This window comes from Pristiophorus japonicus, chromosome 2 (assembly GCF_044704955.1).
Source record: "Pristiophorus japonicus isolate sPriJap1 chromosome 2, sPriJap1.hap1, whole genome shotgun sequence".
Classification (NCBI taxonomy): Eukaryota; Metazoa; Chordata; class Chondrichthyes; family Pristiophoridae; genus Pristiophorus; species Pristiophorus japonicus.
The window spans coordinates 283919579-283934134 of NC_091978.1; the positions used below are offsets into that span (position 1 = coordinate 283919579).

General features: G+C 45.6%; 1 protein-coding gene across 1 annotated transcript in view; it reads right to left on the reverse strand.

Annotated features, from left to right (window-relative positions):
* dclk2a (doublecortin-like kinase 2a) overlaps window positions 1–14556 on the reverse strand; it is a 640305-nt gene that overhangs the window by 281615 nt on the left and 344134 nt on the right. The window contains exon 4 of the mRNA XM_070871479.1: window positions 9077–9181. Within this exon, the coding sequence (XP_070727580.1) occupies window positions 9077–9181 (105 nt within the window). The remainder of the gene's footprint in view (window positions 1–9076; window positions 9182–14556) is intronic.

A 14556-nucleotide genomic window follows, 5' to 3' on the forward strand; every position in this document is an offset into this window, starting at 1 on the left:
TCTTTGTTTTCTGTCCATTAACCAATCCTCTATCCATGCTAATACATTACCTCCAATCCCAAGAGCCCTTATCTTGTGTAATAACCTTTGATGTGGCACCTTATCGAATGCCGTTTGGAAATCCAAATATAAATCCACTGGTTCCCCTTTATCTACCTTGCTAGTTACATCTTCAAAAAACTCTAATAAATTTGTCAAACATGATGGGCTAGACGTTCCATTATTTTTGCATGCATACCGCCTACTTAACATTCATTTGAATGCTGAAATGAGGTATAACGCCCATATAGCCAGAAAATGGAAACTAACACCAATTTCTCAGTCACTTATCACCGAGTGTTACTTTTGGCATGAACTTAACGGCGATAAAAAATAATACCGCCACCCCCACTCCCCCAGCTTTTCTTGGGCGGAAAGATCAGAATAGACCATATTGGCCAGCGTGTAATTAACGCCAAAATTTAATAATACTGCCCGCCCACTTTTTTTGTCGTAAAGATCATATTTGCCGAAACCAACAGCCAGAAAATCGATGAGCGTTACTTTTGGCACCTCGCACACATATCGCCAACAATATCGTTCGCCAAAAAAACCGCTGTGAAAATGTTGCTCTCAACTGAACTAATCACAGCGGTATGGACACCATTTTCTAACTCGCAGGTCACTTCATTTAAAAGGCTGCTTCAACTTCGGGGGAGTTTGGATGTACTCTGGAGTTCATTTAAGGTGATGTGAACATCTGAACAAACATCTTATCATACTGTGGACGATTGGAATTTACTTTAGGTGTCTTAGTGGGGACATTTATTGTTTGTGAACAATAGGTGTAATACTGATACTTATTGGAATAGGGCCTGTCATTTCTCAGCCAGTCTTGATGAGTATGCACATGCTGCAGACTAGAGATGGCAGAAGCTATATTCAACAGCATTATGTGCCCAATCTAAGACGTACCAGACTGATGAAGAGGACGACACCTTACACCCCCCGCACTTACAGGGAGAAGCGGTCTTACCTCAACTTGTCCGATAACACCTGCCTTAGGAGACGGCAGCTCCACAGAGAGGTTATCAGTGAGATATAACCAGCTCATCAGGGGAGCTCTGCAGCCTGCCAGCAACATCAGGACCGCACTGTCTGTCGAGGTCAAGGTCTCCGTGGCACTTTCGTTCTACGTGTCGGGTTCCTTTCAGGCCTCAGCTGGTGAAATTTGTGCTATATCTCAGCATACCACACATTGCTGCATTCGAAGCCCTTTATGCACGCAGGATGAACTTTATCAGCTTCCCTATGACCAGGGAGACTCAGACTGAGAAGGTGTTAGGATTCTACCGAATAGCTAATTTCCCCAAGGTGCAGGGAGCAATAGACTGTATGCACATCGCCATGCGGGCATCTTTTCAGGATGCAGAGGTTTTTCGGAACCGAAAGGAATTCCACTCCCTGAATGTGCAATCTCATTGTCGACCACTAGCAAATAATTATGGCAGTGAATGCCAAATTTCCAGGCAGCATCCATGATGCTCACATCCTGTGTGAGAGCGCTGTATCTGACATGTTTACCAGTCAGCCACAAGGTCAATGCTGGACGTTGGTGACAAAGGATATAGCTTCGCCATCTGGCTGATGACCCTCGTGCGTGACACCCACACCGAAGCTGAGAAGCAATACATTGAGAGCCACACAGCCACACGCAATATCGTCGAGAAAACCATTGGAGTGCTTAAGCAGTGCTTTAGATGCCCGGACCACTCAGGAGGCGAACTCTAATACCACCCTGAGCAGGTAGCTCAAGTTGTGGTGGTGTGCTCCATGCTGCACAACTTGGCTATCAGGAGGGGACAAGAATCACCAGAAGGGACTGACGGTCCACCTCAGGAGAGAGAGGAGGAGGAGGACGAGGAGGTGGACACTGACCTCGGGCCAGACAATCAGGCTGACGCTGAAACCATGCCCCTGCCTCACTCTAGACCACAGGAAAGGGCCCGTGGTGGCTACATAGCTGCAAGACTCTTACTCAGCAGCTCATAAATGAGCGCTTTGCTTGAAAGAACGTTGTTGTTATTTACAAAACTGCAACGCTGCTGGGTATGCAGCTCATACATCAATGATGTGCATCACCTTGGTGACAGTTAAAGTTTAAGTTGATTCAAGTTAAGTTTAATTATACCCTTTCATGTTAAGGAATCACCAGCGTGTAACGGTGCAGCTATCTGAGACAATGCGCAACAAGGTAATGTTAAATAAAAACATTTAATCTGAACATTTGTGTGAAATCATAATTATAACTGTAAAAAAACAGCCCACCCCACCACAGAACAAATTTATCACATTTACATCATTCAAATGGTCAACATTTCCAGCAACACAGAACACAAATGCAAACCAACATGGTAGCCCCCTCGCCCCTTCCCCCAACCCCACCAACAAAATAGCACCAACAACATAAAAATATGCCCAAGACAACACCTGCAGCCATGCACCTCGTTTTCCTTCCCCCCACCGCTTCTCCTTCCCACCTCTACCCCTTCCCTTTCTCCTCCTGACTCCAAGCTGCCTGGCTGAGGAGCTCCTCAGGCGCTGCTTCATTGGGAATGGTGACAGCAGAACCGGTGGTTGGATGGATACGGGAGAGGACGGTCCCAAGGTGGGAACATGTTCTGAGCCAGAAGCAAGATCTTCCTCCTGGCTCTCATGTGTCGTTGGCAATGGGGGTGCAGCACCTTGGTGTGAGAGAGAGAGGGAGCACAGAGGAACTGGGTGGGTATGCTGCACTGCTAACTTCCTGTTACACTCTGCTTATAGTTATCCAAATCGCTACACTGCTCTATTGCATTGACCTTCCTCTTTAGATTTAAAATTTCCCCTCACCTGACCCTTCCCCCCAATTAAAGACTCAGTTTAATCCTGGGCCCACTTTCCACTTTCTATTACTGGGTTCCATTGTGCTGCAATAAGGCAAATGAGTTAGCTCACAGCACCAATATCATCACTTGCATTGCACACTGCAAACTTATTATTCAATTTATATTTTGGTATTTCAGGTGCCAATTTTTCAGGTGCAAGTATCTTTTCCAGCCAAGTAAGAAAAATTGGACTCAGCACCTGAATTCCCAGGGCAACAGGGACAGGGGAGCTCTCTCCTGTTAAAATGGTTGGTATTTGGAAGATGCAGAGGGGTGGAATTAGTCTTGGGCAGTCACACAAAATGGCAAATAGCAATCACCTCCACTCTCACACTACACCCTCAATAGGCCTCCTCCCTCCCACTGCACCATCAATAGGCCACCTCCGTCAAACTGCACCATCAATAGACCTCCTCCCTCACACTGCACCATCAATAGGCCTCCTCCCTCACACTGCACCATCAATAGACCTCCTCCCTCACACTGCATCAATAGACCTCCTCCCTCACACTGCACCATCAATAGACCTCCTCCCTCACACTGCACCATCGATAGACCTCCTCCCACAACACTGCACCATCGATAGACCTCCTCCCTCACACTGCACCATCAATAGGCCTCCTCCATCACACTGTACCATCGATAGACCTCTTCCCTCACACTGCACCATCGATAGACCTCCTTCCTCACACTGCACCATCAATAGACCTCCTCCCTCACACTGCACCATCAATAGGCCTCCTCCCTCACACTGTACCATCGATAGACCTCCTCCCTCACACTGCACCATCGATAGACCTCCTCCTTCACACTGCACCATCAATAGGACTCCTCCCTCAAACTGCACCATCAATAGACCTCCTCTCTCACACTGCACCATCAATAGGACTCCTCTCTCACACTGTACCATCGATAGACCTCCTCCCTCACACTGCACCATCGATAGACCTCCTCCCTCACACTGCACCATCGATAGACCTCCTCCCTCACACTGCACCATAAATAGACCTCCTCCTTCACACTGCACCATCAATAGACCTCCTCCCTCACACTGCACCAATAGACCTCCTCCCTCACACTGCACCATAAATAGACCTCCTCCCTCACACTGCACCATCAATAGACCTCCTCCCTCACACTGCACCATCAATAGACCTCCTCCCTCACACTGCACCATCAATAGACCTCCTCCCTCACACTGCAGCATCAATAGACCTCCTCCCTCACACTGCACCATCAATAGGCCTCCTCCCTCAAACTGCACCATCAATAGACCTCCTCTCTCACACTGCACCATCAATAGGACTCCTCCCTCAAACTGCACCATCAATAGACCTCCTCTCTCACACTGCACCATCAATAGGACTCCTCTCTCACACTACACCATCAATAGACCTCCTCCCTCACACTGCACCATCAATAGACCTCCTCTCTCACACTGCACCATCAATAGACCTCCTCCCTCACTTCACCATCAATAGGCCTCCTCCCTCACACTGCCCAATCAATAGACCTCTTCCCTCACACTGTATGATCAATAGCCCTCCTCCCTCACACTGCACCATCAATAGCCCTGCTCCCTCACACTGCACCATCAATAGCCCTCCTCCCTCACACTGCACCATCAATAGCCCGCCTCTCTCACACTGCACCATCAATACACCTCCTCCCTCACACTGCACCATCAATACACCGCCTCTCTCACACTGCACCATCAATAGGCCTCCTCCCTCACACTGAACCATCAATAGCCCTCCTCCCTCACACTGCACCATCAATAGGCCTCCTCCCTCACACTGCACCATCAATAGCCCACCTCCCTCACACTGTACCAATAGACCTCCTCCCTCACACTGCACCATCAATAGACCTCCTGCCTCACACTGCACCATCAATAGCCCTCCTCCCTCACACTGCACCATCAATAGACTTCCTCCCTCACACTGTACCAATAGACCTCCTCCCTCACACTGCACCATCAATAGACCTCCTCCCTCACACTGCACCATCAATAGCCCTCCTCCCTCACACTGCACCATCAATAGACCTCATCCCTCACACTGCATCATCAATAGACCTCCTCCCTCACACTGCACCATCAATAGACCTCCTCCCTCACACTGCACACATTAATAGTCCTCCTCCCTCACACTGCACCAATAGATCTCCTCCCTCACACTGCACCATCAATAGACCTCCTCCCTCACACAGCACCATCAATAGACTTCCTCTCTCACACTGCACCATCAATAGCCCTCTTCCCTCACACTGCACCAATAGACCTCCTCCCTCACACTGCACTATGAATAGGCCTCCTCCCTCACACTGAACCATCAATAGACCTCCTCCCTCACACTGCACCATCAATAGACCTCCTCCCTCACACTGCACCATCAATAGCCCTCCTCCCTCACACTGCACCATCAATAGACCTCCTCCCTCACACTGCATCATCAATAGACCTCCTCCCTCACACTGCACCATCAATAGACCTCCTCTCTCACACCACACCCTGTTCTCTTTTACATTACTTGGGGTTTAAAAAGCTGTGATTAGGTATCGCCCGTATTGCGCTACTCTCCAAGACCAATTGCGCCCAGACGGTTTCAAATATTAAATGGAGTTTACACATAAAGAACAGCTTTGGTGTTATTTCTGTCATTGATAATTATACCAGCAACAGGATAAAGCTGGTAAAGTCTAGTTATTGTAGCATCAACCCTAACACTATGTGGACAGCATTCCTCCTCTTCTTGGCCACAAGCTAACTATTGCGAAGGGGAAATTCAAGTGCTTTGTGAAAATTATCTTTGTTTAGACAAACCTGCCTGGTGCATCATAACAAAGTGTGAGATGGGATTGTATGAAAAGAGGGGCTCACCTGGGGATTTGACCGGAGAATAAGCTGTGTAGTAACCTCCTCTTTTAACTGTACTCATTCAGTTAACACACAAGCAGAAGGAGAAAACATTAAGGAGAGATGTTACCACACAATCATAAATAGAACAGAGTATCAAATCCAAAACACAAGAAGGGTTAAAGACATAGAGGAACTATTACAATAATGGACAACATTTAGCTGAGTAACAGAGACTACTATAAGGAGATGAAGACATATCAGAGATCACATATATACAATCACACACAGGGTGCAGTCCATTGCGTCTATAGGCTCAGGGTACACAATTTTCTTAAATAGAATCAAGGCATTTAGAGAAACAGATCTGGAGCACAATAGCTTAATAATGACTTCAAGCGAACGGTGTGAAAATAAGGCTTTGTGTTTCTATTCAAAGATTCAGAGGTCTAGAAAATCGTGTTTGCCCCAAAAGTGAGTTAATGGCCACTGAAAATGGCTGCCACAGTAAGGAGAATAAATTTGTCTGGAGGGGTGGAGATTGGTGGTGCAGCGTGAACCTTCTGTGCAATGCCCTCCTGGTGGGGTTAGTGGAGACACCTGAGGCAAACTTCCCATCCTGAAGTGGCGTTCAAGCTTCGCACAGCCTCTGGGAACGAGGCTGTGGAGCTGGCAAGGAATTGTGGGCAATTAAAAGGGCTATGAATCAGAGGGGAAATACACTCAGAACTAATACAAATTAAAATTCAGTTAAAAAATGAAGGTTTCAGCCCTCACTACCTTTCAAAAAAAAAATAACATTAAAAAGAAGTCCCAAATGTGATTATTCAGCTCTTAAAGCTGAATTTCCTCCCGAACCTCAAAAAATGGGAAAACTGCTTCAGCACCAACACAAATGGCTCAGCAAGCCAGGGAAGGGGCACCCAGGGTCTCGCACGCAGCACTCCAGCTTTGTGCAGGGAGTCAACACTGCAAGACTGATCCTCTACCCACAGGGCCAGGTGGCCCTCCAGAAAGAACGATGTGGAACCTCATCACCAAGGCCGTAACTGCCAGCAGTGCCGTCCCCACCACCTGACTTCAGTGCCCAAAGCCGCTGGTCAAGGTCAGTGAATACAACCCCCCACACAATCACTCACCTACCAACAATCTGCACCAATCATGAGGCTCATCTCCCATTCCTAGCCTCACCTCACCCCATTGGAGGAGATGGTGCAGGCCATTCTTGGCAGGGGCATGGCTGAACCCTTGGCCAGCGGTGGGGCTGAAAGGATACAAGGTGCTAATATCCTCATACGTTATCCGCCACCTGCCATGCACTTCTTGCTTTCCCGTCCTCCACTTACCACAACTCCACCCTTGTGCCTTCCTCATTTCATACACCCAAGAAATGCAGCCTGCCCAGGCAGTTGTTGACCAAGAAGAGGGAGAGGAGAGTGAAGAGGAAGAAAAAGAAGAAACACTCCCAGCCACCAGCTCCTCAAGGTCAACCAGCAAGGCTATTTGCAGTGTCCCCCACTGAAAGTCACCAGCCTTCCACCAGCCATTCTGCAGCCACTGGGTTAACACTGCGTGACATCAGTAGGATACACAAGACAGTCACAAAGAGAATGCATAAGGGTGATGAGTTGATTTCTTGATGTCATATTGGATGGATTGACTGGATAGATATATAAAGTTGGATTGCAAGGTTTACTTTGTGGTGGCTTTTATTTCAGCATTGTGGCCAAGAGGACACTGTGATGGTCAGTAACAGAGGGAAGGTAAGGTGTGGGACAAATGTTGAAAGGAGAATTGGGGTTGTGGTCACTGGCACCGCAGGCGGGTGATTCCATTCCGGATATCTCAGCCAGAAAAGGACTGTCTGGGTTGCATCCTTCCTTCTACTTCCTCCTCTTTGGCTTTTTCCTCTGCTGTATCTTCCTCTTCCCTCTGCGAGCAGATGCTGTAAATCTGAAATGACAGCATAAAATGCTGGAAATACTCAGCAGGTCAGGCAGAATCTCGACCCGAGATGTGAACTCTGTTTCTCTCTCCAAGGATATTGCCTAACCTGCTGAGTATTTGCAGCATTTTCTGTCTTCACAGAGGCCTTCTTTTACCATTCGAGGCCTTGCAAGTATCTAGCACCACTCCCTACTTAGTTAAGAAACTTTTAACATCTATTGCAGCAAGCCACTACTTCAATAACATTTTTAAAAGTCTAAAGCTTAAATTCAAACTTACCTGAAAGCTGTGTGTGTTCCTTTAAGTGGTGCTGACAATGCCAGTGTCGGCCTGCTTATAACCTGGTGCGCTTAGGACCCAGTGCTGAATTCAGCAGTAAGGTCGAAGTTTGGAGTGGTGACGTTATGTCGGCGTTGCATGTCGATTGATGTCACTACGCCACCATATTTTTGGGGCACTGCTAGCTACAGCAGCACAAAGAGAGGGAGGAAAATGGCGGCTGTCACAGGACCCGCCAGCAGCTGGTGAAAGAGCATGGTCTGCCATTTGTTTCGTCATTTCATGGCGCTACAGAGTGTCAGTAAACAGTTGAATTTCTAGCCCTGAGAGTGTGTTATTTACATTAAAACCACATTTGTTCTGCTGCATAGATAAATTCAAACATGTAAGTGCCTTTTTGTTGGTGTAGTATGAAAGAATATATTTGAAGCTGGCGGGTAACCAAAGGGGGAGAGGGAGTAATTTTAACTTTGGGCGATGGTGTAAAATTGCAATATCGAATTGGCCGCTCATCATATATTCCGCCCGAGTAACCTTTGCAACTGAAAGGAAAATCAGCCCAGGGCTGAATAATGGGCAGCTAATTGAACCGTGGCCATTTCATACTATCACCCAAAGTTAAAATGAGCCCCAGCGTATTGTTTGCTGGAAAAGGAAACTGTGCGAGTATCTGAGAAACGGGACACAAAGTAATCCTAAAGTGCTATGTGAGTTCTAAAATTCCAAGGGTTAAATGTCTGACAAAGTCTCCAATTCATAATAAACATTATAAACCCCCTTGAATCTGTAATATTTGGGTGATTTTTCTGCCAAACAGCCAGGGATAAAATACGCTTATTTACAATACTTTAAAAAACTTTCAAATGTGATGTAAACAGGAGGTGAAGTTAAGGATAAAGGTCAGAAATGGTCACACAGAGATAAGCTCAGACACAAGGTAATACATTTGGACAGTCTTTTTATGCACACCGGCAAGTTATCTGATTGCCAACTCATTCATAAAAGCAGTTCCCACAAGGGTTTGCTAAAAAGAAGTCCTTCACTTTTTCTGGTGTTTTAATTTTATTGCCATTTTAAAAAGCTGTACCTGATGCAGGAGACCTGCTTCGCCGAGATGGCCCAGGACTTTTTGATCCGGAATGTCGTGAGGTACTACCAGAACGTGAGTAGGACGATTTCATCACACGACACTCTGAAAAGAAAGGAGCCCTGTTATTCTATCTTTCTAGCATTTCAAACTTTACTAATAAGTGGATTTCATATTTTTAAATGTGTTTTATTGGCAGCAAAATGCATATTATCTACATTCGATGCGGTTGCATGCTTGTCACATGTCTCTGACTGTGGTGTCTTTAACATGGACTTACTGCTTCATATCTGATTTGGCAGCACAAGTTTCAGCTATAACTATATAAGGAAAGGATTAACTTCAGTTATCAGTTGAATAAACTCTTTGTATTTTGTTATCTTTCAATTGTCCGAGTTATAGTAAATCTGCTGCACCTTCACAATGCTATCCCCGAAAAACTATGAAAAAGTGGCTATACAACCTAAGAGATAATTGAGGGTACTAATGGCATGAGGCGTGAGGCATGAGTCTGGTATAGGTTTATTTTTGCACTGAGTGCATGTTAACTCCAGCTTTAGTTTCTCACCATCTCCCAACAAATGTTGGAAACAAAGTTATTGCTAATGTCTAGTGTAATAATAAGGAAACTTATCAGAACAAGTCATTTGGTTCATTAAGTGTTTTCCTTCCACCAACAATATCCAGTCTATTTGTTTTTTGGGATGAGTCGTTAAATCTGCTCCTATAGGTCAGATGGATTAATAAGGGACAGCCAGCATGGATTTGTTAAAGGCAAATTGTATCTGACTACCTTGATTGAGGTAGCATTGGATGTATGAGACGTTGCCCCGAATGAATACTGAAATAAGGTTCTTTCTCACCAAACCTCAAGTCCTTGACATAATGGCCAACTTGGTGGTTTAACTGCTAATCAATTTAACCTGATGTTTCTTGTCTGAATTTACATAGGAAAAGGAGATGACCTGGACAATCCCAGATAGTTAATGTGACGTTGCTAATAGTTGCTAATGTGTTAGCTTCGGTACCTCCATTGTTCTGGCCAATCGGCTATTGACACCTTACATGGGATGTTGACCACCCACCTCTTTCGTCCAGCTCTCCCACTGTCCCGACTAATCGCCAATACTAGCATATCATAATCGGATAATGACCCCAAGATGTTATGATTAACTTTGATGGGATACCTGACAGAGCAAATTCTAACATGAGACACGTGTAATATAGTTTTTGTCAGAGCTGTGACAAAATAAAGCCACAAATGAGGTTTATAACTCAAGAAAAAGCAACTGATTTCATGATTGTTAAGAGTTTGTCTGATTGTCTCATGATTTGAGACAGTGGAGTGGTAGTATGGCATTACTGTATATGTACTTTTAAGTGGTTGCTGCTGGTGTTGTAAAGGTGGTTGTTGTAAAAATGGTGGTTGTTGGAAAAGTAGTTGTTGTTGTAAAAGTTGTTGTTGTTGTAAAATGTGCCCAAGGATAAAAAGTTTGCGCTCAAAGGAATTTGTGACCCGCTAAGTACAAAAGAAAATTAGATGGAACATTGGTTTCAACAACATTACATTTAACTTGCAGCTGCCTGTGCAAGACCCACACTTCTAACACATGACCGACATTTGCATGAGTCTTACACAGTATCAAAGCACCTTATAACTAGATCACATACTATAAATGTTTCCGAACCACAGCATCTTACACTTATAGTGAAACAACCCAAAATGCTTCACCTGGTGTTTGTGGAGGTGGGCGGGGGGAGGGGGCGAGAAGAATTTGGATATTGAGCAGGAATTGGGAAGAGAGTTAGAGCAGATAACTGAATTGGAAGCACCAATGGGTGAGAGTCTCAGAGGAATTTGTAATAGAGGATTTGAAAGTGAATATTTTGGGGGATACTGAATCAACGGAGATTTTGGGGGAGAAATTCGGGTTATTTGCACCTCCCATTAACACCCCCGTTGGGGCCCTAACGGGGTGCAAATGGCTTTGTGACCGGGCGTGGCACCACTAACTACTCCGGCTAAATTTGGCGGGAGTTTAGTAGTGTCGCTACACTGTTGCGCCCCGATCTCCTGCGCCTGGAGATCGTGGCGTCATCGCCATGCACAGCGCCCCATTAGCGCCCCGGATGCTAAATTGGGTATCACCCTCTGAAGATGCGCCGGGCGATGACAGCGACATCTTCAGGGGATGTGTACCGGGCGGCCAGCCACAAGCGGGGTGAAAGTTATAGTGGTGGTGGCCGCCTGTGCCTAAAAAAAGATCTGATTTTCTTGTGCGCCACTTTGGACACGGGGTCCGTGTCTACTTGAGTGCCGGGCTGTTCGCGCGGCACCCCCACTCCCCGGTGGTCCAGGTAGGACCATTTTTTTCCTGCAGAGTATGAAGCTTGGGCCCTTCCCCTTAATTCAGGGAAGAGCCCCTCCAACGGTACTGCCGCTAAATCAAGCACTCCACTTCCTATCAGGGGCGATAACCCCAATTTCTCGCGAGAAGTGAAACTTCTGCGCCTGGTGCAAAGTCTCTCGTCTTGCGAATGTGACCGTCCCCAAACGGGGTGCACCTGAAATTTTAGCTCAGTTTTCACGACGCAGAATGAGCGCTGGATCTGGGTGAGTTGGAGTTTGTGTCGGGTGCAGTGTGATGATTGGCCCTAACTGGCATTACCGAATACATTACATTAAATGTAAATAAACTGCCATCTTGGAAACATTTCTATCAGATACTTGTGCCTCGCATGCCAAACATTCCTGGTGACGCAAGTCCCTTGAAGATTGAGGAAGGCAAACAGTGTTCTGCACTTGTAGCACAGCAAATTATCCCTTCATTCCACACAGGAGCCCCACAAACACTCACCAGGAGTTCTACCCTTCAAAAATACAAAGGTTTGGTTTCAAGAAAATCTGGACTATTTTCTTAACAAACTAAATTTCGTACAATGCTGCTTTAATTTCATTCAAGGTAAATCCACTAACACACAAACTGATTTCATATTTTGATCCATTGCTGCCTTTTACTGCAGATTTTTAACGCTTGGTACTGAGCTGCTGTTGCTTTTTTGGCTGAAAACTTGAGTGCCAGAAGTGGTGCTGCATCACACAAGTCTACAATCGTCTCATCAAGATTTATCTCCCTCTCTAGCCTCCTCCAACCCAACAACTCGCCAAGAACTCTGTGTTCCTCCAACTCTGGGTTCTTGTACATCCCCCACTTCCTTTGTCCCACTATTGGTGACCGTGCCTTCAGCTGTCGAGGCCCTAAGCTCTGGAATTCCCTCCCTAAATCACTCCGCCTCTCCACCTCTCTCCTTTTTTAGAACGCTCCATAAGACCTATCTATTTGACCAAGCGTTTGCTCTAACTCTATTAAATGTATCTATACTATTCGCCTCAACCATTCCCTGTGATAGCGAGTTTGACATTCTCACCGCTTTCTGGATAAAGAAGTTTCTTCTGAATTCCCTATTTGATTTCTTGATGACTATCTTATCTTGATGGCCTCTAGTTTTGCTCTTCCCCACAAGTTCTTTATTCTACTTTCAAGCTTTAAAACCTGTGGTCGGGGAAAACAAGCAATATAATGTAAAATTGCCACCACGAGAAAAGGTTGTGACCTTTTAATAATTCCTAACCCACTTGCAGGAATCCAGCTTGCCTTTTAATGTCGACCTTGAATGGGAAAACTTAATGCTAGGTGAGACCTATACCCAAAACTCAGAAAATAGAGGGCTAAATATTAATGCTTTAATTTCAGTGCTCAGTGTACGTAATTGTGCTCTTGCATATTCCCATAGGGCAGGAAACGTAAAGGGGCAAATTCAAAATGGGAACCTAGCTAGATCAATGGGAAATGCAGGCGGTACCATTCCTGCACACTGGAATTTCTATCAACATTTCTCTTTAGATCAAATCCTGCTTAAGAGTGGAACAATTACTGCACAAATTTACTCTTAAGAGGACTCCATTTTTAGACAAAAAATTCAGTGAGTTGATTAAAAAAATTTTTAAAGTTACTGTTTTAATATAATGGTGACTTACTCTAATGTTGCCACTAGTCTGTTAAAAAAAGAATTCTATATATATGGCGCCTTCATGACCTCAGGTCATTCCAAAGCGCTTTTACAGCCAATGAAGTACTTTTGAAATGTAGACCTTGTTGTAATGTAGGAAACGCAGCAGCCAGTTTGCACATAGGAAGGTCCCACAAACAGCAATATGATAATGACCAGATAATTTGTTTTAGTGATGTTGGTTGAGGGATAACTGGAGAGAACTCAACTACTTTTCTTTGAAATAGTGCCATGGGATCTTTTATAGCCAGCTGAGAGGGCATTCGAGGCCTTGATTTAACATCTTTTTCCGAAAGGCAACACCTCTGACAGTCAGCATTCCCTCAGTACTGCACTGGAGTGTCAGCCTGGATTTTGTGCTCAAGTCTCTGGAGTGAGAATTGAATCCACAACCTTCTGACTCAGAGGCAAGTGTGCTATCCACTGAGGCACAGCTGACACCTTAGTACAAGGATCATCAATGACATCGACAGGATTTAATAAATATATAGACAAAATCTGAAATGTGACATTAGATCAACAAAGGTAAAAATTATTTTAACTTATTAAATTCTATTAGTTTGCATCTGACATCAGAAGGAATTTGTCAGCCCTATTGCTCTTTACAATTTGCTATTATATAGCTATTCAAGCAACTTGGGTAGAATGGTTCAGAATTTGAATCACTACGGATCCAAGTTTCCACAGGATAAAAAACGGGCGCCCCTCCGATCTGGGCGCCCGTTTTTCACGCCTAAAACGGCGGCGAAAAAAAACGCGCGATTCTCGAGCGCTTTGCAGCGCCTTGTCTGTTTGGCGCGGCGCCCAGGGGGGCGGAGCCTACACTCGCACCGATTTTATAAGTGGGAGGGGGCGGGTACTATTTAAATTAGTTTTTTTCCTGCCGGCAACGCTGCGCGTGCGCGTTGGAGCATTCGCGCATGCTCAGTGTGAAAAAAAACATTGGCACTCGGCCAGTTTTGTAGTTCTTTGTTGCTGTTTAATTTTTGAACATTTTTTAATAAAATCACATTGCCATCAGCACATCAGCACTGAGGCTACCCTTCTCACTGTCTCCTTCCCCTCCCTCCCCTCCACAACAACAACCCGCTGTCTCCTTCCCCTCCCTCCCCTCCGCGGCAACAAACCACTGTCTCCTTCCCCTCCCTCCCCTCCACGGCAACAAACCGCTGTCTCCTTCCCCTCCACAACAACAATCCGCTGTCTCCTTCCCCTCCCTCCCCTCCACAACAACAAACCGCTTTCTCCTCTCCCCCCCCCCCCCCCCCAGCTCAGCGGCACGAACGGCTGCAGCATTCTCCCTGGCTGAAGCACTTTCACACAGGTAGGAAGATGGTTTATTTAATCTTTTCTTTGCTTATAAATGTTTATTCAGGTTGGATTTATTTGTATAATATTTGTAGAAGTAT